The sequence below is a fragment of the Myotis daubentonii genome, chromosome 2 (assembly GCF_963259705.1).
Source record: "Myotis daubentonii chromosome 2, mMyoDau2.1, whole genome shotgun sequence".
NCBI lineage: Eukaryota > Metazoa > Chordata > Mammalia > Chiroptera > Vespertilionidae > Myotis > Myotis daubentonii.
Genome location: NC_081841.1, coordinates 1023480 through 1050400, shown reverse-complemented (window position 1 = coordinate 1050400; position 26921 = coordinate 1023480). Strand labels below are relative to the sequence as shown.

Genomic DNA, 26921 nt, shown 5'->3' with positions numbered 1-26921 from the left:
CACGGTGGGGGGCCCCTCCCTGCCGCTCAGCCCCTCCTCCCGGGGCGCTGGATACGGGGGGGGGGGCGGGGGGGGCGGGGGGGGCCCTCCCTGCCACTCAGCCCCTCCTCCCGGGGGTTGGCTCGGCTCCGGGTGACAAAGACAGACTCAGAGCCAGGTCCTGGGTGGAGGCCGTGCGGTGCGGGCGCTGGGCCCGGGCCCCGCACCTGGAGCCAGCGGCGTCCACGCCCCCCGAGCGGGCTGCCCTTTGATGAGCACAAACCTCCTGCTCTTTGATGTGACTCGAGATTTCAGACTCCATTAAGTCGCGTGACAAACAGCGCAGCCGGGAACCTGGAGGAAACAGTGCGATTTTGATCTTCGCAAAAGCTTTGATCATGGGGATGGCAATGGGGCGCCTGCCGCCCCGCCTATCGGCTCTGGGACAGAGGGCTGCTCTGCCTGGTTTCGGGGTGCACCGGGCTTTGGGGTGCACTGGGCTTCGGGGTGCACCGGGATCCGGGGTGCACCAGGTTTTGGGGTGCACCGGGTTTCAGGGTGCACCGGGCTCTGGGGTGCACCGGGCTCCGGGGTGCACTGGGCTTCGGGTGCATTGGGCTTCGGGGTGCACCGGGATCCGGGGTACACCAGGCTTCGGGGTGCACTGGGCTTCGTGCACTGGGCTTTGGGGTGCACCGGGTTCTGGGGTGCACCGGGCTCCGGGGTACACCGGGCTTCGGGGTGCACCGGGATCTGGGGTGCACCGGGCTCCGGGGTGCACTGGGCTTCGGGTGCATTGGGCTTCGGGGTGCACCGGGATCCGGGGTACACCGGGCTTCGGGGTGCACCAGGCTTTGGGGTGCACTGGGCTTTGGGGTGCACCGGGCTCCAGGGTGCACTGGGCTTTGGGGTGCACCGGGCTTCAGGGTACACAGGGTGTGGCCTCCTTCTTGCCCCGTTGTGGCTCAGCCGGTGGGAGAACGGACTCCCAGGCCAGGGACGGGTTCCCACCTGCTGGGAGCGTGGGGGTGCCTTCTAGAAAGTTCCATCTGCTGCTCTCTGGACAGTAGGCTCCAGGCAGCAAGAGTGAGCGTCGGGAGAGGTCAGGCAGCTGACGGAGCCGCTGTGACGGGCCGAGGGTCTCTCCTCAGGTGCCAGGACCGTGAGCTGCACTTCTCCCCGGGGTGATGTCACCGGACGCGCTCTCACAGGCCCTGGCCGGCAGGAGGGCGCCCGGCCCCCCCTGCCCAGCCCCCGCCCGTGTTCCTGGGCTGCTTGTCTTTCTAAATGGCTCGCAGGGTCTCCGATGGCGCCTCTGACCCCGTGCTGGTCCCTCTGGGCTGCTGTGTCCCCGCCCAGCCCGGCCTTTCCGGGCCGGTGGGCTGACCTGACGGGCGGAATCCTCCGTTGGGGCCGCGTGAACGCATCCATCTCTCCTTTCTGGTTTGCGTTCTGTTCAAGAAACAGGATTTCGCCCGGGTCGTGGGGACGCCCTCCGCGCAGGCCCGGCCGCGTCAGGCCGCCACCTGCTCTGGCCGACGTGTCCGGGTCCGAGGCGGGTCGGCGGTTTCTCCTCCCCGCCCGGTGCCTGGCAGACCCAGCTTCGTTTCCTGTAAGGTCCTGGCCTGTTCACCCACCGTGACTTGGTGTAAAGTTCTAGAAGGATGATCGAGGCAGGATGGGAGCGCTGGCCTCCTCCCGGGTCCTGCCACACCCCATGGCTCATCGTCTCCGCCGGCGTGGCAGCGGGGAGCCGGCTGGGTCCGCACGGGAGACTGTGCAGCTGGACCCTCCCCCAACGCCGAGAACCGCAGGGTCTCTCTTCCCGGTTCCTGTCCACCTTCACCAGCATCTCAGGCTGCGATTTCCTGAGGAGGTAACGGAGCCCCACCCCGGGCCCCGCCCAGGCCTGGCTCCCGGGCCCCTGGCCTGGCAGCCTTCCTGGCGGACAGTCAAATGGCCCAGGATAGGACATCACCCACTGTGTGGCGGCTGGAACGTCGGCCCTGGGCCCACCCTTCCCTCCAGCCTCTGCACAGAGGTGAGTGACGCACCCAGAGCGCGGAGACCTGAGCTGCCTCTCCGTTCAGTGAGTCGGGCCTGGGACACAGACCTCAGGTCTTCGGCCGCGTCCCCCACATCGCCAACTGGACTGGGATCAGCGAGGCCTTCGGGGCCACTTTCTGGTACCGCCAGAAGCAGCTCCTTAACTTCCCGGAGCCTCAGTTTTCTTATCTGTAAAGTGGGCGCAGCACCTGGCCAGCCGCCTCACCCGTGTGAATCACAGAAACATGGACGCAGCGGTGAGGAGCGGGAGGCGTGGACTCTGCCCGGGTTAAGCATTTAAATCCTCTGGGAGCGGCCGCCCTGGGCCCTGAGGGGCTGGAGGGCAGGTGCCCGCTGCCCGTCTCCCGGAACCGGCTGCTGATCACCGTGGACTTTTCGGGTTGGCGTCCTTAGTGGTGGTTTTTAAGTTAAACAGTCGCAGTCCTTGTTACAGTCCTCGACGGAGGGCGTTTTTCCTCTGAAGCGGCCGTTGGGATTGGCTCGGAGAGGCTTGGAGCCGCTGTGATGGGGGGTCCGGCTGCAGGAAGCCCCGAGGCCCTGCCCGGGTTCGCTCGGTCACTGTTTAGTGGCCGAGCCCGTGGCTGGCTGGCTGGCAGCTTGGACCCAGGGGAGCGGTGGCCGAGGTCAGCGCCACGCCCCCACCTGACACCTTGGACAAGGTCCCAGGGCCCGAGGAGGGAGGGGCCCGTTGGGGGCAGCTGGGGCGGCGAACCCAGGGTCGAGGCGCCCGGCAGCAGAGTCCATGTGGGAGCTGCTGTGAGGACCTGCACCTCTGCCGCCATCGGAGGCGGAGACTCGGGTCCAGGCACTTGCCGGCTGAGCAGCGCCCGGCGGGCGGAGGGCTCCCTGGCGGGACGGAGCCGTGATGAGTGGCATCTCCGCAGCGGCTTTACGGGCCCCTGGTGGCTGTAACCTGAGCGATAGACGGCGGGACCGCTTCCCCGGCTGGGACCGCGGCGCTGACGTCTCCGTGTGAGTGAACGCCCTCATCCGCTGCGTCAGCCGTCATTGCTCGTTACCGTGAGTTAGGGCCGGAGACGCCGCCCGCGCCCGCGTGTTTATCAGGAAACGCGGGGATCACTGTGCTCCACCTGGTCCCTCGGGGGGCCTGGGTCGGCCATTCGGACGCACTTCCTGAATCGCCTCTGAGGTTCCGGGGCACAGAGCTGGGCTGACGGGCGGCCCTCCGTGGTGGCAGGAGGAGCAGAGAAAACCCCCAACACCACAGAGGGACCTGGGCCGAGTCCCGCGGGCCCTCCAATCTGCACCACAGGGTGCCCGCTCTCTCTGCCGGGGACCCCGACAACAGGTGCATTCTCAGAGAGGCCCCCCGCCCCCAACCTGGCGTGTGTGTGACCCCTGGGTGCTGCACTGCGAAGCACAGGATGTGCAGCTGGGTGGGGTCACCTGTCGCCCGGGGTGGCCTCCACTCCCGAGGGGGTCAGCGTGCGTCCTGCCTTCTCCGTTGCGCGCAGCCGGACGGAACCAGGAGTGGTGAGGCCTCTGGGCCGCGTCCTGGTGCCGCCAGAAGCAGCCCCTTAACTTCCCTGAGCCTCTGTTTTCTCATCTGTAAAGTGGGTGCAGCACCTGCTTCGAGGACCAGAGACAACATCAGTAAGTGGCAGGTGTTGTCACGTGGTATTCGCCCGTCTCAGCCAACGTGGGCGCCTCCATCCGTGGACGTCCCTTTGTTTCCCCCCGGGGCCTTGGGCCTTCCCCGAGGACACGGGGAGAGGGGGCTTGCGGGAAACTGTCCTGCTTTCCGTGTGGGCAGGTGACACGACTCCCCTTCTACATGTACCTTTAAAACTAGCGTTAACTGTGAGTGCGTGCGGCGGGGGTTCGGGATGGTAGAGAGAACCACTGTGAAGGAGAGAACGGAAACCTGGTTTTCACACCCAAAGGAAAGTGCTGTTCGCTTTCTTGAAAGTATTTTCCCTGGAAAGATCAGGAAGCAACAATAAACCAGACACCGGGAGGCTGCAGACGTGGCTGGGAGTGGCCACGCGTTCCCTTGGAGCAGCCCCGGGGTCTGTGCGGCCTGAGAGGTGGGGACCGCTGCCTGGAGGGGGGTGCCGTCGGCTCTCGGCTGGGTATAGAGCCACAGCTCCGGCCCCTTCTCCAGCCGTGAAGGCAGGGCTTCCCACGGCTCATCACAGTCCCGGCCACGTGTCCTGACGCCAGGGTGCCAGCCAGCCCCTGGGCCATGACCTCTGAGGGTCCCGCCTCCCATCCCCCCAGGAGCCCTCCCCAACTTGCCTTTGAACTTGGGGTTCAGAGCCATTGGGGGCTGCATCGGGCGGTGTGGGTGCTCCCTGGGCGATGGGAACGGACGCTCAGGTTCAGCTCTCGAACGTCCCGCGTGCGCTCCCCTGGTTCCTTCCCCGGGTGCCTGTGCCGTGAGCGCCCCTTAGACGCGTTTTCTCGGCGGGGGACGGAGCCTCGACCCCCAGGCGTGGGGGTGCGGAACTGTCCTGAAGGCCGGAGCTGGTGGCACGGGTGCTCCGGGCCGAGCTCGGGGCAGAGCCAGCCCCCAAGGCCGACGGCGCCCTGTCCAGAGGTGTCGTCGCTTGGGTCTTGGACGGGGCCTCAGCCGAGTCCCTCTCTCCGCGTGTCCTTCTCCGCAGCCTCGCTCTGAACTTCCCACGGCTCCGGCTTCGGCCCCTGGAAGCCTTTGGCGCTGCTTTTACATCAGCCGCGTGCGTCCCTGCGGCCGGCTCTGAGGACAGAGCCTCTTTGAAGTGCGCTGACCAGTGTCTGCTGCTTCCTCTGCCGCCCGCTTCCCTTCGCGCCTCTCGGCAGCCCCCCTTCCCCCTGCCCGCCGTTTCTGCCTCTTTCCAAACCAGAGAACTGGGTTAGGGAGCAGGTGGGTGGCTGGGGCCTAGGCGCGGGCAGCAGGCTGTGTCCGAGGTCGGAGGCCCCGCGCCCGGCTCTGTGGCAGGACGGCAGCCGGGAGCCCTCCTGGCCAGGTAGCAGGTGGGGAAGCGGGCCCATCATGCCCCTGAGGGAGGCACTGCCGTCCTTCCGTCCTTCCGTCCGTCCGCTCCAGCGTCCTGGTCTGTGTGCAGGGAAGACGGGCCGAGCGAGGACTGAGTTCGGGCTCCAGTGACCCCCTTGGAGCCTGAGCCCCCCGGGTGTGCCCCAGCCCCGCACACCTGCCGGCCAGCCCTGGGCAGTTTGTTTGTTTATTGTCATTTTTAATAAATTAACTTATTTTTAATTTTTTTTGTTAATCCTCACCCGAGGATATTTTCCCATTGATTTTTAGGGAGAGTGGAAGAGAGAGGGAGAGACAGAGAAATTCGATGTGAGAGAAACACATCGATTGGTTGCCTCCTGCACGTGCCCCGACCAGGGCCCGGGCTGGGAGCAGCCAGCAACCAAGGGACGTGCCCTGGACTGGAATTGCCGGGGTCCAACCCCAGCAGGTCCAGGGGTCCCCAAAGGTGTAGACGGAGTCGGCGAAGAAGGAATGACACGGAGACAGCGTTCAGTTGATCAGCAGCCTAGCCAGGATCTCCAGCCAAGTTCTGGTCTCGATCTCCAGAGAGGTTCTGCTCAGGTTCTCTTGCCAATTTCTGCAGTCAGGTTCAGTCCAGGATCCCCTGCCATGCTCTCTCGCCAGGCTCCGCCTCCAGGCTCCGAGGCCAGTCCCTGTCCAGGATCCTCCGGCATGCTCTCGCCAGCGAAGTTCTTCTGTCCCTAGAGAACGTTCTGTGTAGGTTCTGTGCCTAGGCTCTGTCTCTCTTGGTCCTGTCTTCCGAGCCCTGTGTCTCCTTAGTTCTGTGTTCTGAGTTCTGTGTTCTAACTTCTGTGTCTTGCTGTCTTGTTACATCTGTATTTATACCAGTTGATTCAATCCTATCAATCTCTATTACAAAGGTTAGGGCGTTTCTTATCTCCATTCCAGGGAGTAAAGATTATGTAGCTTAAGCATGATTGTTCATAGTTAAAGGGATTAATTACCTGCCTGGCACTTAGTTGAGGGGTTTTATTCCCTCCCTAACTTCAGGGGAAAATCCCTACCTGGGGATTCAACCTTTCTTGGAGAGGTGACCTTGGTTAAAACACAGCACCAAGAAGGTGAGCAAACATATTAAGAACTGTATGCCATATATGCCAGGTCCCTTGAAACAGCAAGGATGGACCGGCTCCCGGCAAATTCCCCCTTTTTTATTTTTTAAAAGCAGGCATTAAAAAGAAAAACCTCAAATGCTCTCTTATATCCATTTTAAGCGTAGGATTGGCGCTTTCCGCTATTACCTGAGTCCTGATCTATCATCCCAGGGAGAGCTTGCCAATCCTGCACTTTCCCGGGGTGGAAAGGCTGCAGTGGGGTTAAGGATAAGGCTCCTTGGGCCTACCTTCTCCCATGCCATTACATTTACCTTTCCGGCACCTTTCCTTCCTCAGAAAAGCATGGACGTATTTCTTGTATAAAATGTTCTGTCTGACTGGGAGTAACCTTAATTCCTCTGCTAACAAGCATATATGTTAAAAGATCAATACGGAGTCTTTTTTCTTTAGACTCAGTATGGCACATCTTCTTAATCTAAAGATCAATACAGAGTCTTCTTTCTTTGGACTCAGTATGGCACATCTTCTCAATCTAAGGATCAATACAGAGTCTTCTTTCTTTGGACTCAGTATGGCACATCTTCTCAATCTAAGTTCTGTACTATCCACCTTCTTACCCTACTTATCCTCTATAGGGGGGTCTGTAGCACCCTGGTGGAGTCCTATCCGTCCCGAGTGTGGGGTTCTCAATGGGGGGGGCTTACCTAAGGGAATCATGCTCCAGGGGTTCCCAAAGGCGTGGACGGAGTCGGCAAAGACTATCCACCCTCTTCCTACGGTGGAGTCCGATCCGTCCCGAGTGCAGGGCGCTTACCTAGGGGTCCCTGTTCGGGCGCCAGATGCCGGGGTCCAACCCCAGCAGGTCGAGGGGTCCCCAAAGGTGTAGACAGAGTCGGCGAAGAAGGAATGACACGGAGACAGCATTCAGTTGATCAGCAGCCTATCCAGGATCTCTAGCCAGGATCTCCAGCCAAGTTCTGGTCTGGATCTCCAGAGAGGTTCTGCTTAGGATCTCCAGCCAGGTTCAGTCACCAGGTTCTAGTCAGGCTCTCCTGCCAATCTCCACAGTCAGGTTCAGTCCAGGATCCCCTGCCATGCTCTCTCGCCAGGCTCCGCCTCCAGGCTCCGAGGCCAGTCCCTGTCCAGGATCCTCCGGCATGCTCTCCCCAGCGAAGTTCTTCTGTCCCTAGAGAACGTTCTGTGTAGGTTCTGTGCCTAGGCTCTGTCTCTCTTGGTCCTGTCTTCCGAGCCCTGTGTCTCCTTAGTTCTGTGTTCTGAGTTCTGTGTTCTAACTTCTGTGTCTTGCTGTCTTGTTACATCTGTATTTATACCAGTTGATTCAATCCTATCAATCTCTATTACAAAGGTTAGGGCGTTTCTTATCTCCATTCCAGGGAGTAAAGATTATGTAGCTTAAGCATGATTGTTCATAGTTAAAGTGATTAATTACCCGCCTGGCACTTAGTTGAGGGGTTTTATTCCCTCCCTAACTTCAGGGGAAAATCCCTACCTGGGGATTCAACCTTTCTCAGAGAGGTGACCTTGGTTAAAACACAGCACCAAGAAGGTGAGCAAACATATTAAGAACCGTATGCCATATATGCCAGGTCCCTTGAAACAGCAAGGATGGACCGGCTCCCGGCATGGAATCGCACCCGGGACCCTTTGGTCTGCAGGCCGACGCTCTGTTCTCTGAGGAACATGTCCTCCGGAACGAGGCCCAGAAATCAGGATTTTAAAAAGACTCCCAGGTGATTCCGATGTGCAGCCAAGGTTGAGAACCCTGGTTTAGACTCGTGTTTCTGGCTTGACCGGGAGCTACTGTAGCAGGTGCTCTGCAGGGCGCGGTGGGCGTGGCAGGGCTGGCCCTGCGCGGGCGGCCTTCGTGTCCAGAGCCTCTGGGGCAGCTTGGGACCCGCTCAGCGCACTTTGGGGCCCTGGCCTCCTCTGCTGCCGCGTCCCCGGCTGCTGTGACCACCAGGACGGAAGTCCAGTGGCACCAGGGCGTGCGTGGCATCCGTGCCCCTCCTTGCCCCCCACCCGGGGAGGACGCCCCAGGGCAGCACACGCGCCTGCTCCGCCCGCCTCACGCCCCCAGAGCTGGCCGGTGGGTCAGGCGGGGCTCCCGGACCTGGGCCGGCTCCGCCTGCTTCTGGAGGGAGCTTGGGGGTGACCTTCCCAGGTCGGCCGTCCTCGGAATGCGACACCCGTCCCCGCAGAAGGGGGTGGGGGAGCTTTATTGACTGAATCACAGTCTGCAAACGGCACTCCTGTCCGGCATCGATGTTGGGCTGATCCATATTAATGCAATTAGGTGCATCACCGCCCACCCACAGTGACCTGCTGCAAGGTGGTGGCAGGACCACAGCCCGGGAGGGGCGGGGCCCGGGAGGAGGGGCGGGGCCCGGGGAGGAGGGGCTTCCTGGCGCGGCTCCCTGTGGCTGACCTTCCAGACCTGGCGCTGGGCCCAGCTTCCCGAAGCTCCGTGAGTTTCCATCCAAGAGCCTGATGTTGGAAAGGCCCTTCCCCAGGAGGGGATTGTGGGGTGCGAGCTAGTGGCCAGCCTCGTGCACCACCTGGGCTGCCGACCCCGAAGCCCTCAGTCACCTCCTGTCCCCCAGGGCGCCGCCCCCACCCCGCCCCCACCCGGAAATGAGGGCGCCCCACAGAGCCCCTCCTCAGGAGAAGGGCTGCAGGAGGCCCCCTGCGCTGTCCCTGAGCGTGGCCTGGGGGAGGGACAGGCTGCAGGCCGGGTCTGGGAGTGGATGCGGCTCTCCTGGGCACAGGGCCTCGGACGGGCAGGCAGAGCCCTGAGCTGCCCCGAGTGCCTGGGCGGAGGCTGGTGATGGAGGGACCGGTTCCAGGCACCTGCTGGCTGGACCCCTCTCCCTAGACCCGTGGTCGGCAAACTGCGGCTCGCGAGCCACATGCGGCTCTTTGGCCCCTTGAGTGTGGCTCTTCCTAAGCCTTAGGAGCACCCTCATTAAGTTAATAACAATGTACCTACCTATATAGTTTAAGTTTAAAAAATTTGGTTCTCAGAAGAAATCTCAATCGTTGTCCTGTTGCTATTTGGCTGTTGACTAATGAGTTTGCCGACCACTGGCCTAGACAGTCACCCCTCACGACCCCAGAGACTGACCCCCAGCACAGCCCTGTGGCCACGGCACCATGAGGGGACTTCCTCCAGGGCGGAGGGGTGTCCCTGTCTGAGTGGAGGAGGGGGTGCTGTCCTCCCCACAGAGTCGTGGCCTTCCTGGGGCCCCCACAGGGCTGAGCGCCCCCACACCCCCGCACAGAGCCCGGGGCCCCCAGAAGGAGGGGACCCTCCCCTCCCCGCCCCACGCGGACGTGACACGGCGGCCGCCTCGCTCTTCTCCCGCTTCAGCAGCTTCTGTCAATTTGTGGAAATTGGCCCAAGACAAATGATTGGAGTGGTTTCTCCGCGCTCCGGCGTTCCTTCCGCCTAATGAAGGGAGGGGGCAGGTAGCGCGGAGCTGTTTCCCTTTCTCTCCGTCTCAGCTGATTGCCGCCGAGCCCCTCGCTGCGCTGCCCTCTGATGAGCACCCCCCGGCCTCCCCGGCCCGCGAGCCGGGGGACCGTTCCCGCTAATGAATCACCCTCATCAGAGGGCCGGCCTGGAAATTAATCCGCTCTCCTGTAACTATTTAAAGGAAAAATAATTATCGGGACTGTTCTCACTCAATTATGCTGCCGAGAAGTTGTAGGAAGAAGATTCAGTCTCATTTGAAGGCGTAATCTGGGTTTTGCAGATTTTTCTTTTCCAAAATGATGAAAGGGCTCGGCGTGCGGGGGTGGGGCAGGGGACAGGCCCCTCTTCCTCCTCTCTCGGGGTCTGGGGGGAGGAGCGGATGGCCTCCTGTGGCCAAGGCCTGGAGCCCCTGGACCCTCGGACCCTCGGGCTGCCCTGGTGGTGGGGGCCTCCCCGCTGCCTCCAAGGTGGCAGCACCCCACGGCCGATGGCCCTGCTCCACGCCCCATGGGCACCCTCACCAGGTGGGTCCAAGCATGGATGTTTCCTCTGGAGCTCAGAAGGTCTCGGGGGTGGGGGGGTCCTGGGTTTGTTTGCGTTTTCCTGAACCCGTGACAGCCAACCCTGCAGGCGGGGCAGGCGGATAGAGCCCCCTGCACCCCCAGGGCCCCAGCGTCCGGCACCTGTCCTCACGCCGTCCTGGCCCTGTCCAGGGCGAGCTCCTCTGATTCCTCCGGGTCCCCAGGGCCCTGGGAGGGGCGGCGCCTCAGGACGTCTCTGGGGCCACCAGGTGCCCTCTGACCTCCTGGCCCCACTGCCTCTGCCTGAGCTAGTACCTGAGCTTCTGGAGCAAAAAGGTGGGGGGCCAGGGCCTCTTGAACCTCACGAGGCGTCTGCAGGGGTCCTGCCTCAACCCTCACGCGGTAGATTCTTCTGGAACCCTGGGCGTGTCTGACCCGCTGCGACTCTGTGGGTCAGCGTGTGTGGGATGTGCGTGTGCGTGTGTGTAGCTTTTGTGTGGGACGTGCATAGGTGTATAATCGGTATGTAGCCGTGCGTATTAAGTGCTGACTGCCCCTTTTTCATGCGTCGCTTGACCGCCCCCCGCGCCCCCCCCTCCCCCCGTCACAGCAAGATCCAGGAGGTTGGGGCCGGTCCTGTGGGCCGCCCGCCGTGGAGGCCTGGTCCTGGCTGTGCCGGGCCGTGCCAGCGTCCGCCACAGCCCTGCCGCTCGGGTCTGGATGACTCACTTTTCCAAGTTGTTGAGTAAAGCAGGCAGATTCCTGTGTTAATGGAAACGAAGAAACAGCTTATTCTGCAGGGAGCCCGGCAGTCTGTGAGCAGCGAGGCCTGGGATGCGGCGCGCAGCTGGTCCCCGAGCGCCCGCCATCCGCGCCGCTGGGCCCGTCCATCTGTCCAGACAAGTCAGCAGCACGCGGCCGCGTGGCTGTCCCTGGAAGCGGGCCACCAGCTGGAGCCCAGCAAGGTCACCCCGAGGTCCAGGCCCTTAGATTTGGGGGTGAGGGCGTCGGGAGGACCAAGGGGACAGTGGGCATCTGCACCAACCCGTGCTCCCTGCACACGCCTGCATCCAAGTCCCCACACCCGTGCTCCCTGCACACGCCTGCGTCCAGGTCCCCACACCCGTGCTCCCTGCACACGCCTGCATCCAGGTCCCCTCACCCCTGCTCCCTGCACACGCCTGTGTCCTAGTCCCCACACCCGTGCTCCCTGCACACGCCTGTATCCAGGTCCCCACACATGCCTGCATCCAAGTCCCCACACCCGTGCTCCCTGCACACGCCTGCGTCCTGGTCCCCACGCCCGTGCTCCCTGCACACGCCTGTGTCCTGGTCCCCACACCCGTGCTCCCTGCACATGCCTGCGTCCAGGTCCCCACAGCTGTGCTCCCTGCACACGCCTGCGTCCAGGTCCCCACACCCGTGCTCCCTGCACACGCCTGTGCCCTGGTCCCTGGGTCTCTGCTGGGCCTCCCGCAGGGTGACTCCCGGGCACCGGAGCCCCTGTGGCTGGGCCTGGGGGCCTCCTGGCCGAGGCCAGGCTCTCGGAGCCCCTGCTGCTGCCCAGCATTCCGCTCAGTGTGCAGCCCGGCCCCCGTGGGCGCCCCTTGCTCAGCCCCTCCCGACAGGCCCTGCGGGCAGGCAGCCCGGTCCTCGCCTCGGCCAGTGAACCCCGTCTGAGGGAGGGGACCCCACACTGACCCCAATCGTTTTATTGTCATGTTGCAAGAATATAGCAAACTCCTCATTAGACTACAAACTGGAGTAAACTGAAGCCGGTTTAAAAATTAAACACAAACTCAACAGCAAAACCGATAGAATTCAAATCGGCAGCATCCATTTCACAGGCAGATGGTGCAGCAGACACGCACTCACGGGGGCTCACCACGGGGGACCTGCGGGCTCGTCAGCGAGTCCCCTGGCTGACGGGGGCCGTGGGGCAGGGGCGCAGGACGGGGGGAGAGCGGGGGGCGCAGGACTGGGGGGCGGGGGGCACAGGGCGGGGGGCACAGGACTGAGGGGCGGGGGGCCGTGGGGCAGGGGCGCAGGACGGGGGGAGAGCGGGGGGCACAGGACTGAGGGGCGGGGGCACAGCGTGGGGTTGAAGGTGCAGTGTGAAGCACGGTGTGAGGTGTGTGTGCAGACACCTGTTCTCCCAGGAAGTCCCACCAGGCCCTGGCGCTGGGGGGTCCCATGTCTCCCCACCACCACCCCGCGAGGCCTGTTCCTGTGGGATTGGCTGCCGCGAAGGGCCTGGCCCATCACCGCGGAGACTGGCGAGCGGCCAGGCTGATGCCCGCGCAGGGCAGGTGCCCGACTATTCGGAGAAAAAGGCCTTGGCAGGACCGAGCTGGCCCGGCCTCGTCATCCCGACGCAGCAAAGCGGCCAGGGCCAGGCCCGTCCCCCTGTCTCCCGGAGGGTCCTGAGGGCGAGGCCCGTCCCCCTGTCTCCCGGAGGGTCCTGAGGGCCAGGCCCGTCCCCCTGTCTGTCTCCCGGAGGGTCCTGAGGGCGAGGCCCGTCCCCCTGTCTGTCTCCCGGAGGGTCCTGAGGGCGAGGCCCGTCCCCCTGTCTCCCGGAGGGTCCTGAGGGCCAGGCCGCGGCCCGGGGGCTGTGAGGGGCCAGTGGGCACCTGGCCTGGCAGACCTCCCTCAGTCTGTCCTGGTGGCCGAGTGGGGTGTGGCCGAGCCCACGGGGAGGGGCTGCCCTGGCTTTTAAGGAGGCGTCGCTGCGCCCCTCCCTCCCTCCCGCCCAGGTCACCCCGTGGCTGCCACAGCCTGTCCCTCACCAGCCACCGTTTGCCAAACCGGCCTTTCGGCGGATGGGCCAGAGCCTGCCCGGGCCGCTGCGTGTCCAGGACCCACAGCCCGTCGCGCCCACCGCTCCTCGGCCGTCCCCTGACCCAGTCCCAGGACCCCAGACCCGCGGGCGCGGCCGCTGCCTCCCCTCGCCCTCCTCACCCTCCGCTCCGCCCCTCGGCGGCCCCGCCCTCTGTGTCCCCCTCCTGTCCTCCCGGCGCTCATGTCATCAGCTCCGCTGCCCACAGGTGTCCGGGCGGCAGCAGCGGCTGTGTTCGGGGAGTTGGGGGCCGAGGAAGGAGCCCCTGGGCCCAGAGCACCCACAGGTCCTCACAGAGGGGGACGCGGGGCCCAGAACGGGCCAGGTCCTCACAGAGGGGGACGCGGGGCCCAGAACGGGCCAGGTCCTCACAGAGGGGGACGCGGGGCCCAGAACGGGCCAGGTCCCCCTGGCTGGGCCCGAGCCCCTGGGGTCCTCACTAGGGACACCGGGAAGCCCACAGGCCAGTGCCTGTGTGTGCACGCCCTGCGAATGTGTGCATGTGAGTGCACGTGTGTGTGTAGATCAGCGGTTCTCAACCTGTGGGTCGCGACCCCTTTGGCAGCCGAACGACCCTTTCACAGGGGTCGCCTAAGACCATCCTGCATATCAGATATTTACATGACGATTCATCACAGTAGCCACATGACAGTGATGAAGTAGCAACGAAAATAATGTTATGGCTGGGTCACAACATGAAGAACGGTATTTAAAGGGCCAGAAGGTTGAGAACCACTGGTGTAGATGCATGTGCCTGTGTGGATGTGTGTGCATGGACGTGTGTGCTTGTGTGGACACGTGTGCTTGTGTGGACGCATGTGCATGTGTGAGGTGAAGAGGTTGGGGGGAGGCCAGGCTGGGCAGTCCTGGGGCTGCACTGTCCCCTCAGAGGCCCAGGCTGGACTCACCTGCTCTCCGTGGGCCTGGGGACAGGCCTGGGGGACACGGCATGAAGGGCCCACGCTCCCGACCTGCCGTGGGGGCCCCTGTGGCTGTGACCGCCGTCCCGGCCTCAGCCCCTGCCCCAGGCCCTCAGCACGGCCGGCCCTTCGCGGACGCTCTGCTCCGGCCAAGAGCTGCCTGGAGCCCGGGCAGAGGAATGAAGTTGTGACGTGTGGGCATGAAAGGCCCTTTGTCCCCGGGACGTGGGGGCCCGGCGCTGCGCCTCCCGCGGCCTCCAGCAGGAAGTGGGCCGGGCGGGCGTGCCCAGCTTCCTTGGCAAACAAAAGGCGTGTGTGTGAGCGTGGCCCGCAGCGCCCTCTGCAGGCTGGCCCCGCACGCCCGTGGTCCCTGACTCCAAGGTCCACTGTGTTCATTTTGCAAACACGCCCACCTGCCCACTGCATGCCAGGCTGCACGCCTGGCGATGGGTGCAGGTACATGCACACATGTGTGTGCACATGTACATGTGTGCTGTTTCATGTGTTGGTGCATGTGTGTACCTGTTCGTGTGCATTTCTGTGTGTGTCCAGGTACACACGTGTGTGTATGTGTGAACCATGTAGCCAGGCACCGTGGCTGAGGCAGGGGCAGGACACAGCAGGACGCTGGGTGCGGGCACGCCGTTGGCACGCTAGGTGTGGGGCAGGTGCATGAAGACGGGCCCGTTCTGTCCTCACTTGGACCCGGTTCCCCAGCTCCTCTCAGACCCCATCCCTGCTTCTCCCCGTGGGCTCAGTGCTGGGGCTGTGCCCTGTGTGCGTGACGGAACTTGGAGCTGAAACACCACCTGGCAGCTGGTGGCATCACCGCCAGGCTGATCCGTCCCTGAGGCCCTGCGGAGTCGGGTGCGGGGTGCGTCCGTGTCTGGGCAGCAGGACTGACCGCTCTCCTCTCCCCGCAGCGCGGATCATCAAGACGAAGCAGTGGTGTGACATGCGGCCCTGCCTGGAGGGCGAAGGCTGCGACCTGCTCATCAACCGCTCCGGCTGGACCTGCACGCAGCCCGGAGGGCGCATCAAGACTACCACGGTGCGTAGGGGCGCCGGCGTCTGGGGGGCCCAGGCGGGGGAGCGGGCTCGGCCGTGCAGCACACCCAGGGGTATCCCCCCCCCGGCCCTGGCACTGCAGCCCCCGTGCCCGCAGCACCGAAGGCATGTTCCCTGACCTGTGCTGGAGGGGCGCCTGGCACTTCACGGGTGCCAGGCCGGTGCCCCTGCCAGTCCAGGTGCAGGAAGGACACCTGCCCCGCTTGGGCCGGCCGGGGAGAGGCCCGGGGCACATGGCCCGCCCTGGGGCCCGGCCTCCTCTCCTGGTGGACGAGCTCCCTGGAGGCAGGTGGCCTCCCAGGAGCCGGGAGGGTGGGTCCCGCGGAGCAGCCGCGTGCGGGCGCCAGGGCCCAGGTGCTGCTGCTCCCTGAGCACCTGCCGAGGGGTCTCGCTCTGATGGAACCCCGGCCGCGGTGACCTGTTTCCGAAGCTTCTCGAGAGGCCAGCCGAGCCCTTGACCCAAACACCGTGCAGCGGGGACAGACGACCCCACTTTCAGGGCCGCGGCGGCTCTCGGGGCTGGCAGGTCGGCGCCCCGGGCTCCTCGTCTCTCCACGGGCGGATTTCCGTGCACTGGGCTTTCAGAGACAGGACAGCTCGGCCTCCTGCCTGCTGACCCCATCCCGGCAGCCACGTTCTCGGTCCCGCGCCTCCCCCAGCCGCAGCCGCCGTCCCCCACCTCGTCCCCCTCCCCCGCGTGGGCCGTGGCCGCTCCCTCCCCTCTGCCCCTCCCTGAGCTGCCGGAGGGCGGGCTCTGTCTGCACCGGGGCCGTGGATGCATGGGATGAGTCGGTGAATTGGCTGCAGTCCCCACGTGTGCTGGTGCTGGCACCCCAGACCACGCCCCCCAAAGTGCAGGCCGTCACCCCGCTAGTGGTTGTGGATTAATTCAGTGGGTCACTATCGCAGTGGGAGGAAGGAAGAAGAAACAATAACAGTGTCACCCGGCTGGTATAGCTCAGTGGGCTGAGCGTCGTCCCAGGAACCAGGAGGTCAGGGTTCGATTCCCCGTCAGGGCACAGGCCCGGGTTGTGGGCTCCATCCCCAGCGGGGGGCGTGCAGGAGGCGACCGATCGAAGTGCCTCTCTCATCACTGATGTTTCTCTCTCTCTCCCTCTCCCTTCCTCTCTGAAGTCAATTAAAAAAAAATGTCAGCGTATCGGTGTCCAGGCGGGTGCCCTTTCTGGAGACCCGCGTGGTCCGTCCGGCGGGAGGCGCAGGGACGGAGCGGGGGCCGCGGGGCCCTGGCGTCAGGCGGGTGTCCAGCTCGGCCTTCTCCCCGGCTCCGCTGGGGGCCTTGGTCTGGAGACAGCGTCCCCCCAGGGCCAAGGCCTCTGTGCAGGAGGCGGAGGCAGCGGGTGGTGGGGACCGACGGTGGCCGCCACGGCAGCGACGCGGGCCGGCGCCCGGCTCCTTTCCTGCAGGAACGGCGAGCAGCCGATCGCTCCTCGGTTCCGACCGCAGTCCGCCCGGTGCTCCTCCCGCCGCCGCTATCGTCGCGGCGGTGCCGGCCGTGTGTTCATGGTTCTGCGTGTGAGCAGCAACGCGCCGGCCACGTTAATGGTTCTGCGTGTGAGCAGCAACGCGCCGGCCACGGCAGCAGCGGCACCGTGAGCTGTGACTTTCCTCATTTCCTCGGCAGAAAGGAGCTCAGATACAACAGTAAAGACGTGGTTTGCCCAGCCCCGTCCTTTCTGGGGGCACTTTGGGCCGATTTCCTAAGAGGAGGCATCACCGCGCGGCTGTTCCGGGATGCGCTGCGCCCGTCTCGCTTTGCCTTAAAGCAGCGGTTCTGTGTCGCTTTATACATAAACGAGAAAGGCTGCCACGGAGGAAGCGCCCAGCCGAGGAGCCCGACCCAGTGGCGGGGGGTGGGGTGGGGTGTCCCTGAGGCCAGAGAGGTCAGGGGTACACAAGGGCTTGCTGTGCCCCTCCCCTCCCCCACCATTCCTCACTGCACCCCTGCCCTCTCCCCCCACCACTTCCCCACCACACCCCTCTCTCCTCCCCCCACTCCACACCCCTGCCCTCTTCCCCCACCCCTTCCCCACCCACCCCTGCCCGCTCCCCCCACCCCCACACCCCTGCTTGGCTCCACACTGGATGCTGGGATACAGGATGGACCCCCCTGATCCCCAGAGCTCAGGGAGCAGCCGCACCCCTGGGACACCAGCACACAAGGGGACTGCAGCCAATTCACCCCCGAGGGGCCGGGCCTGCACGATGGGCCCAGTACTTAGACTGTAGGGGCCGTCCCGGCCGGTTTGGCTCAGCGGATAGAGCCACGGCCTGTGGACTGAAGGGTCCCAGGCTCCGTTCCCTGAAAGGTGGACTCCTCAGTGTGCGCATGCCTTTAAACAACCTCATTTCTAAACAAGAAAGAGTGAAAGTCATCTTAGCCATGAAGAGCCACCCTAAGAAACGAGGAGAAAGACGAAAAGCCACCCTAAGAAACGAGGAGAAAGACGCCAGTGCAGAGAAAGACGCGTTCGTGGACTTGGAGAGGCCTGGGGTCGATGGCTGCGCCTGGCGGGACTGTCAGGCTGCGTCCTCGCCGCCGTCACGTGCGGTGACTGTTGTGAGTTGGACAGTGAACCTCCCGGAAGACGGGCCAGCAGCTGCACGGGGTCTCGGATCACCAGGGGTGCACTGCGCCCCAGTGGACTGAGCACTGAATGTGGGGGAGGGGGCGCCACAAGCAGCCAAAGGAGGAGAGACGTTCCCGCATTCGCCAGCGGAAGGCTCGGCGGGAGCCGAAAACGCACTGCGCCGGCGACTCTCCCAGAACCCGGGACGCTGCCCAGGTCCTTTGGGGCGAGTGAAGCCGATGCCAGAGGCGCCCCCAAAGGTCAACAAGGTCACGGCAAGGTCACCTCGTTCAGCACAGCGCCCTCGAGGCCCCGCGGACCCCGCATTGTTTGGGGGTTGCCGATCAATGTGGGGGACTCAGCCCCTGGAATGTGCACTCCCCGGGGCGGAGGCGATGGGTCCCGTGTCGTCTGAACCTGCACAGAATCACAGCCCGCTGCGTCCTGCTGCCCTTTAAGGACGGAACACGCCACCACGCCGTGGATTTATGTGGGAGATGGAAGCGCATTTTAATCTTTCAGAGTCAGGAGCGGGACCGAGCCCACCCGGAGACGAATAAAAAATTCGTCCTCACCCAGGAGAGGCGCAGTCACAGGCGACACCCGTCTCCCTGCTCAGAAAAACAGCAGCATCGAGCACAGCGGACCTGCCCGCAGCCTAGGGAGACGGCGGGGCCTCGGGGACCCGGTGCCCCCTGAGGCCTGAGCCCACAGGGCGGGGAGCCAGGCCCCGTCCCCGCCCTGGGACCAGGTGTCATCCCTGCGCCCGCTCCGGGGAGATCTGGCAAAGGCACCCCCGTGCGGATTTGGTGCGAGGAAACAGGATCGTTACTGCGTGCAGATGAGGCAGGCAGGTGCCTCCCGAGCCCTGGAGAATCCGCTGAAACGCCTTGAAAACTAATTACAGTTTATTACAGGAGACCCGCCCGGAATAGAGAGGATCCTCGCTTGCATTCAGCGGCACGTTGCATGCATACAGACAAGCGGCGGCCCAGACCAGAGTCGGCCAACTACAGCCCAGCGGCCACATCGGCCCCCACCGGTTTTTGTAAATAAAGTTTTATTGGGACACGGCCCTGTGTTCACGCACACGTCTTCGAAGGACGCGTTCGCGCTGCAATGCCAAGCGGAGTCGTCGCGGGAGAGACGATGGCCGGCAAGGCTGCAGATACATCCCGCCGGGCCCTTTCGCACCTGTCTGCCCACCTGGCCGGGGCTAACCAGGGTCAGCAGCCCCGCCCCGGGGCGTGGGGTCGGCGGCCGGGAAGTGCCAGGTGGGAGGTGAGCAGGTGAACTCCCAGGCGGCCTTCCGAGTGCCCAGCGGGTGTGCTGGGCAGGCCTCCCGTCGTATTAACGTGAAAGAGTAAATAAGCGGAGCCGGCAGGAGCGGAGGGAGCTCTGAGCAGCAGCAGGACAGCATGCGGACCACCTCTGGCGGCGGCGGGAGAGGCTGGGGCCTCTGGGATAAGGGCCCCCTCAGGATGAGACCCTTAGGGGACGCGACCAGGTAGAAGGGAAGCCGGCCCAGGCTCAGCCGGGGTGAGGGCGGGCTCGGTGCTGCCCTGGCGGAGCCCCGGCCGCCCGCTGTCACCTCCGGGTCCCTGTGGCATCGCCTGTGAGCTCGGGACAGGCGCCCGCTGGGGCCGGGGGGCCGGGGAGCTGCAGCGAGGAGTGATGAGCCGCAGGCGGTGCTGCTGGGAGCCCAGCCAGGGGACACAGAGGACGCGCCTGTCAACACGCTGTCTGGCGAGCCGGGTGGTTCCAGAAGCCAGCGAGACTTCCGGGGGGTGGGCGCAGCCCCCCGGCAGAGCTGGTGGTGACCTGGCTGGGCCGAGAGGCAGGAGGACGCTGCCCGTCTCCCCTGGGGTCAGCACAGGGCGGCGCTGCAGGGAGAGTGAACCCCGAGGGGCCTCAGGGCTGGGCCAGCGGGACACGGCCATCCTGGGCTGGATCCCCTGAGACTGAGCCTGGGCCCCGCCACCCAGACCCGCCTGCGGAGGAGACAGATCCCCAGGCGCCCGGGGGGGTCGGGGCTCAGGAGCCTGGCTGAGGTGCAGGGTCCCCCGCCTGCTGGGTGCTGACTGAGGGGGTCAGCTCAGGAGCCTGGCCGAGGCGGAGGGCCCCCCGCCTGCTGGAGCTGGGTGAGGGGTGCCCTCCCTGCACAGGTGGGGTCTGGAGGACCCTCTGTGACGGGGCAGGTGGTTGTCACCTCAAAGCACCGAGAGAACAGAAACGGGGCATGACCTCGGGGTCGCCCGGCGTCTCCGGGCCAGGCTGGGAGGGGCTTGTCCTGGTTGAAGGGAGCGGGGACCTTCCCTGAACCCACACGTTAAACTTGGGGGTGACTCAGCAGAGCACACGCCCTGAGGGTGCGAGTTGCAGGCTGCGACCCCCAGGCCCACGTCAGCTGCCCGGCCCAGGTGGACGTCCCAGCCCGCAGGCCCCTGCCCCACCCGTGGCCCTGTCCCAGGTGCAGCCCCGCGGGGCGAGGGTCGCCCTCTCCTCCCTGCAGGGAAGGGCACAGAAAGCCCGTCCCGCCACGGCGTCCGCACAGGGCCCCCGCGGTGAGGCCCCCTGGGTGCCACCCCCGGGTGCGGGCATCAGGGCACAGCCTCCGCTCAGCCCCTGCAGGGAGCGGCGGCCCCCATACCCTTCCTGGGCCCGATGGGTGAGGAAGCCGCCCCGTCCCAGGAGCTGATCTGCAAAGCGCGGCGGCTCACGGGCCCCGGCACCTGGCAGGCCCCTCAGACACGGTTCTGTATTTAAAACGTACGAACGCACCTCACTGCCCAGGCCGTTCACGTGGTGCGCACCGTTTTCTGTGCTGCTAACAGCGCTGAACACTCAGCCACTAAAACGGCTCCCAGGCTGGGCAGGTCACTTGCAGGGCCCTGGCCATGGGGCGGGCCCTCTGCTCAGGGCCTCACAGGTGGGGGGTGGGGGGCAGGGGGGTGCTGGTGTCCCCAGGAGGCTCTAGGAGGCCAGTTACGGGGATGCCAGCACAGCATGGCCTACATGTCACACCGCGGGCAGCCAGGCGGGCCCTGCCCTGCCCCTGCTCGCAGGCCACGGCTCAGGGACGCCTTTGCTGTGATGCGCGGACTGTTCCGGCGCCTCCTTTAACTGAGGGCTCGGAGCAGCCTCGCCCGTGCCAGGTGGGGGATCCTCGTGTTGGGGACCCAGCCCCAGGCGCCAACGATGCTTCGCTTCCTGCCCCGGAGAGGAAGCCGCGTGGCCGTCACCCAGGCGCCAGCCCTCCCCGGAGTCCTCGCGGGGCCCAGCCTGGCCCAGAGACTTCCAGCTCCTCCTGGGAGTCAGGCTCAGAGGGCAGCTCAGAGCAGAGAGGAAGCGAGCCATTCTGAGGGCAGAGTCGTTTTATTCCTTTTTAAATATGTTTTTATTGATTTCAGGGAGGAAGGGAGAGGCAGAGAGAAACATCAATGATGAGAGAGAATCCTGGGTCGGCTGCCTCCCGCACGCCCCCCGCTGGGGATCGAGCCCACAACCCGGGCCTGTGCCCCGACCGGGAATTGGACCGTGACCTCCTAGTTCAGTGACGGCGAACCTTCTGAGCTCGGCGTGCCAGCATTTGGAAAAACCCTAACTTACCTCTGGGGCCGTGTCACATAGAGAAGTTTTTTGATCTTTGCAACCAGAGTAAAACAAAGACGTATAGTTTTGATATTTATTTTATATATTTAAATGCCATTTAACAAAGAAAAATCAACCAACCAAAAAAGTGAGTTCGCGTGTCACCTCTGACACGCGTGTCATAGGTTCGCCATCCCTGTCCTAGTTCATAGGTTGACGCCCAACCACTGAGCCACACTGGCTGGGGCAGAAAAATAATGTTTCCACATTAGATTCAAGACGCGATTTTTCCTAGAGAAGCGAAGTTATTTACTAAACAATAAACATGTTTACAGCTATCAGCCTGCGTCCAATAATGAGACTCCAGTCTGGTTCTCTCTGTAGCATCTCAATAACCCTGGTACTGCCCACGCCCCCGCCTCCTCCCCCCACCCCCCCATCACCCCCATCACCCCCATCCCACCCCCCCCACCCCCCGCCCCCCACCCCCCGCCTCAAGGGCTGCGCGGTCAGTGCTACCCACACTCACCCGGAGCCCGGGTAGCGCCTTCTGCTGCCCGGGACGCTGGCCTCGAGGTGCCGGTCCGCACAGCTGGCGGAGGGCAGGCGTGGTACCTGCTAAGCCAGGTGCACCCGAGGCGACACCCTGGAGCCCGGCCCAGGTTCGCGGAGGCCAATAAGGAAACACGCGGGCAGCCCGCCAGCTGCGAGGAAGCTGGGAGGGCCACACCGGCCGACGGTCCCAGCCCCGCCTCTGGGACAGGAGCCCGGAGCGTCGCCGGGCCTGGGTCAGGGTGGTGTGACGCCTCCGTGGCCGTGTCCACGTGGCCCCGTGAGGAGGCAGGCAGCTCAGGCAAAGTGTTAAATAAGTGTGACCTGGGACAGACATGTCACCCATGGCTTTTCTGTGTCCTTCTGACGGCGGTATTTCCGCTGCCCCAGAGCCGTGACCTGGGACACACGTCACCCCTGGCAGCCGCTCGCTGGACTCTGAGATGCGGGGTGGCTGGGGGTGCTGGGGCCTCATGGACCAGGGACCTGCACGCCCCCCACTCCCCGGCTCTGGGGCCACCCAGGGGCTCCGCGGGTCCACGCACAGGCACCCACCGCTCTTCTCTGTGCAACGAGGCAGCGCCTGCTGTGTACGGGGCACGGCCGGGGACACCCTAGAGACACCCGCAGAGAGACCCAGCCCCCCAACCCTGGCCGGTCGTGCCCTGTCGTCACCGTCCACGAGGCGTCCCACCAGGACACAAGGGGGCGGGGGCTGCTGAGAGCTGGTGTCCACCCCCGGCACTCAGGCCTCCGTCCAGTGTCCGTCCTGGGGGTCAGTGGGCAGCGGCTGCGGGGCTGTCCCTGCCGGGCGGCCTTGGGGGCGTCTCCTGGGCTCCATTGCTCCCGACAGGGACCCGTGGAGTCCGGAGGCCTGACCGCTCTCTTCTCTCCTCCTCAGGTCTCCTGACAAACGCAGGCCCCGCAGGGCCCGGAGGGGCTGGGCTCCCTGGAGAGGCCGCCCGGCCAGGGCCCTCCTGCCGCGACGCCCTCTCTGCAGTCGGCCGCCCTCCGTTCTCTGCAGCCCGACCGGACGGACGGCCACGTCCCGGGCCTTCTGAGCTGAGCCTGTCCGGCTGCACGTCGAATCCCGCCTGGGACGCAGTGGGGGTGCCCCGCGTCCCCCCGAGCCTGGCCTCGCCTGCCTTCCCTGGCCAGACCCTGGCTGTGCCCCCGGAAGAGGAGGAAGAGGAGGAGGAGGAGGAGGAGGAGGAGCCGGAGGGGCTGCAGCCCAGAGACCGACAGCCGGTCGGCAGGACTGACTCTTGGGCGCCGCAGGGGCCTCTCGGCGCCCAGACTGTCCGAGTCGCTTTTATTTTCTTACCCTTCAGTATACTCGATAGACCAAAGAGCAAATCTATTTTAACGCGGACTCGCCCCCACGCCCGGGCCCGGGCCCCACGGGCACGGGCACAGACATGCTGGCGGCCCCGGCCCCGCGCCGAGGGCGGCCCCGGCCGAGACCCCCGCCCCACGAACACTGCGGGGCGCCCTGAGCCCCCGCACCGCGGGGAGGATGCCGGCTGCCCCGCGGGACGGCCCGTCCCCACGCGGGGACACGGCCGCGGGCCGCCCCCCACGCCACACGGACTGACCTACTAAACCCGTTTTAACCACGTCGCCCGCCTCGTCGCTCCATTTCCGACCGATCGCGGGAGGCTCGGTCTTCGCCGCGCGCATGCTGCGTCTCCTGGGACTGCCGTCTCATCGATGCACCATTTAGCTCCAGAAAGCAATGAAAGGAAACTGAAGTAACCCTTGTTTGAAAGAGATCATTAAATGTATTTTGCAAAGCCTAAAGTTATATATTTAACAGTTTTTATATGTTGTATATTTGTAGGAAATCCTATTTAACCATGAATGTGGCAGCCCTGGAGGGCGGGCCTGAGGGCTCCGGGGGGCGTGGCGGGAGCTCGGGGTCGGGGCAGCGAGCTGAGGGCCAGGGCGTGGCCACGCGGGAGGGCGGTGCGCGTGGGTGCACGTGGGGGACCCCGGCTGGGCGCCGGTTGGCTTCCCGTGTCCCGCCTGCCGGCCTGTCTCAGGGAGCGGACCATCCTCCGTCTCCCCCGTTCTGGGGAGCGGTGCCCCTTTTTCTCCCCCGTCACAGGCACAGACTCGGGGGGCAGCGTGCGCCCCCTCCGGCCGCCCCTCAGCCCGGCTCGTGGCGGAGGTCGGGCGAGGCGCACGGCAGGCGTCGGTCCCCCAGGCCCTCCCTCGGAGGGTTCCCCTGCCCCGACGGGACGGGACGGGCCGGTTTGCCACTGGGCCCTTTTTTTGGTTAATCCTCCCCCGAGGATATTTCCCCGTTGATTTTAGAGAGAGAGGAAGAGAGAGGGAGAGAGAGAGGAACGTCGATGTGAGAGGAACACATCGATGGGCTGCCTCCTGCAAGCGCCCGACCAGGGCCCGGGCCCGGGAGGAGCCTGCAACTGAGGCACGTGCCCTCGACCGGAATGGAACCCTCCAGGACCCTGGGTCCGCAGGCCGGCGCTCTACCCGCTGAGCCACACCGGCCAGGGCAGGACGGTCCTGGCTTGCCCTCCCTCGCCCTCCTCGCCAGGCCCCTCCATTTCCCCGCGTCTCTGGTGAAATATATACTACCTACGAGCCATTAACAGGAGTGTTATGCTAGGTCTATGCTACTAAAAGAAAAGTTAAAAAACACACAACTATATAGCAACCGTCCCGCCCCGTAGACTCCAGACAGGACAGGAAATCGCGTATTTAAGTCCCACCCCCGCGTTTCATTTACCTTTCGGTCACCACACACTTAGGCACGGGTGTCTTGGCGTGAAGGCGCCAGCCGAGATGTGGGTTCCTCGTCACGGAGGCGGTGCCCCCGCATGGGGCGGGGTCCCCAGCAGCCGCCAGGCTCCGTGGTCTGGCCTGGCTCCGGGAGCCCGGGGGGGGGGGGGTCCCCCAGCCCAGCACACCTCGCCCCCGCCAGCCAGCGCCCCTCCGCCTCCCCGCGCCCGTCTCCTTGGAAAGAGCGGGTGCAGACGCGGAGGGCAGAGGCCGGGAGGATACGCTGTTACACATTTTCCTCTTGTTTTACAGTCTCCGATTTTGTGTTGATTCAGCTAAATTATGACAATAAAGAGAACACCCTTTGATGCGCATGGCTTTTGTTCGCTGGCCGCGGTGTCCTGGGAGAGGGGCCGTGGCGGGGACGGAGCTCAGAGCCCCTTGAGTGGCCATCGCCTGGCCCGGGAGTGTCGGGGCCTCCCTGGCCCCCAGTGTGACGCCCCGCCCCCCGCCCGCAGGCCGGGTCCTGGTCCTGCCACTGGCCCAGGTGCGGCCCCGCAGACAAACGGCACCTCACTGCCCCTCGCTCTCCCTGGGGCGCAGGGGCCCCGTCAGACAGAGGGAAGGCAGGCGGCGGCCACACCCGTGCCCCTCTCCCCAGGGTCTCCCCTGGGTCTGTGGGCCCCACACACGTCCCAGGACACGGGGCAGAGCTGAGGTCGAGGGCTCCCCTCCGAGGGCAAGCCCCCCCACTCGGGGCTTCAGAGTCGGGCAAACCGCCAGGCACCCCGGAGGCCGAGCTCGGGCAGGGGGGTGCCCCTGTGGGCGCTCAGGGAGCTCTGTACGCGACTGACCCTCAGAGCCGCGGCCGCCGGGGCCTTGGGCCTGCGGAGCCTGTGTGACTTCACCGGCCCCTCGGCCCCTGGAGCTGTCAGTGGGCAGACGGGAGCCCCGGCCCCCGACATGCAGCCCAGCTTGTCCCGGGAGGGAGGGGAAGGGGGGCGTGCAGGCCTAGCGCCGCCACGGCCCCCGGGCGCCCCGCCCCTCCCAGGGGGCCAGTGCCCACGCTGGACAGGCCTCGTGCTGGGGGCGCACCTGGGCGGGGAGGCAGGACCAGCTGCACCCTCTCCTCCTCTCAGGTGTCCCTCTGCCGGGAAGGCAGTTCAGGCCGCTCCTGCATGGCCCGCCCCCCGCCCCCCCAGAAACCCAGGGGACACATCCGGCTAGAAGAGAAGAGGAGGCCTCCATGAGCACAGGGCTCACAACCAGAGGAGCCCTGCCCATCAGCCCCCTCTGCCAGGGCGCCGCCCACCAGGGCCCCCGGCCCCGCCCACCAGAGTCCCGCCCACCAGGGCCCCGCCCACCAGGGCCCCGGCCCCCCGTCCACCAAGGCCCCGCCCACCAGGGTTCCGCCCACTAAGGCCCCGCCCACCAGGGCCCCCGCCCACTAAGGCCCCGCCCACCAGGGCCCCATTCACCAAGGCCCCGCCCACCAGGGCCCCGCCCACCAGTGCCCCGCCCACCAGGGCCCCGCCCACCAGGGCCCCCCCCCCCTCAGTGGGCCAGGCCCGGGGCAGTAACAAGCGGACCCTCAGAGGCTGGCCTTCCTTCAACGTGGCTCCCGGAGCCACAGCCAGTGCTGCCTGAGCACAGTCTCCCCGGAGGGTCCCTGGTCGCTGGGACGGGGCAGGTCAGGGGGGCGTGGGGGGCGGGGACAGCACCTGTCTCCTCAGCTCGCCCTCATGGAGGTGTCGCTTCAGAGTCCTTACCCACCTCACAGGATCATTGCTGCCGCCTCCAGGGGGCGAGGCGTCCGGGGGCCACGCAGCTGGGATGGGGGAGCGGGGCTGGAGCCAGGACCTCATGACCGCCGGGGCCTGCAGCCCACCTGCCACGCACCCCTGTCCTGTGGTCCCCTTGTCCGGGGACCCCTCTTGGCCCCCTGGACCTCCTCACCCTGAGGGGCTGACCGTCTCCCACTAAAATGGACATTCACGAGGGCACCCCTTCGTGGGTGCTGCTCAGTGCGCTGTCCTAGGCCCCAGGGTCACGCCTGGGACGCCAGCACCTCCTGTGCGCAGGTCTGTGCCGTGGCCGCGCCTGCTGGAGGCACCTCGCACACACACCCCGGGTTCCAGCCGCTCCGGGGGAGTTGGCGCTCAGAGCCTTGGGGCCTCTTTCCACGTCGGGGCGCGCATCGCCCACTGGGATGGGGTGCAGGGAGCCTCAGGGGACGCAGTGGCCATGTTCTCTGGACGCGGGACTGGCACCCTCCGCACCCCCTCCCCAGAGCGACCCTCTCCCCTGAGCACAGCAGGAGGACAGGCTCCCCTCCCGGAGGTGGTGTGGCCGCAGCATGCGACACCTTCTGAGAGGGCCCAGACTCTGGGAGGCCCCCGGACCCCGGACCCACGGCGCACGGACGGACGGCCTCCCGGACCCCGGACCCACAGCGCACGGACGGACGGCCTCCCGGACCCCGGA

The 26921-nt window shown here is 65.4% G+C and overlaps 1 protein-coding gene across 2 annotated transcripts in view; it reads left to right on the top strand.

Annotated features, from left to right (window-relative positions):
* Positions 1-23492, top strand: part of TAFA5 (TAFA chemokine like family member 5) — an 87620-nt gene extending 64128 nt beyond the window's left edge. For both annotated transcript variants that reach the window (XM_059681350.1, XM_059681349.1), the window contains exons 3-4: positions 14817-14944; positions 22594-23492. In XM_059681350.1, coding sequence (XP_059537333.1) covers positions 14817-14944; positions 22594-22602 — 137 coding nt within the window. In that variant the 3' untranslated portion in view covers positions 22603-23492. The remainder of the gene's footprint in view (positions 1-14816; positions 14945-22593) is intronic.
* Positions 23493-26921: the final 3429 nt, after the last annotated feature.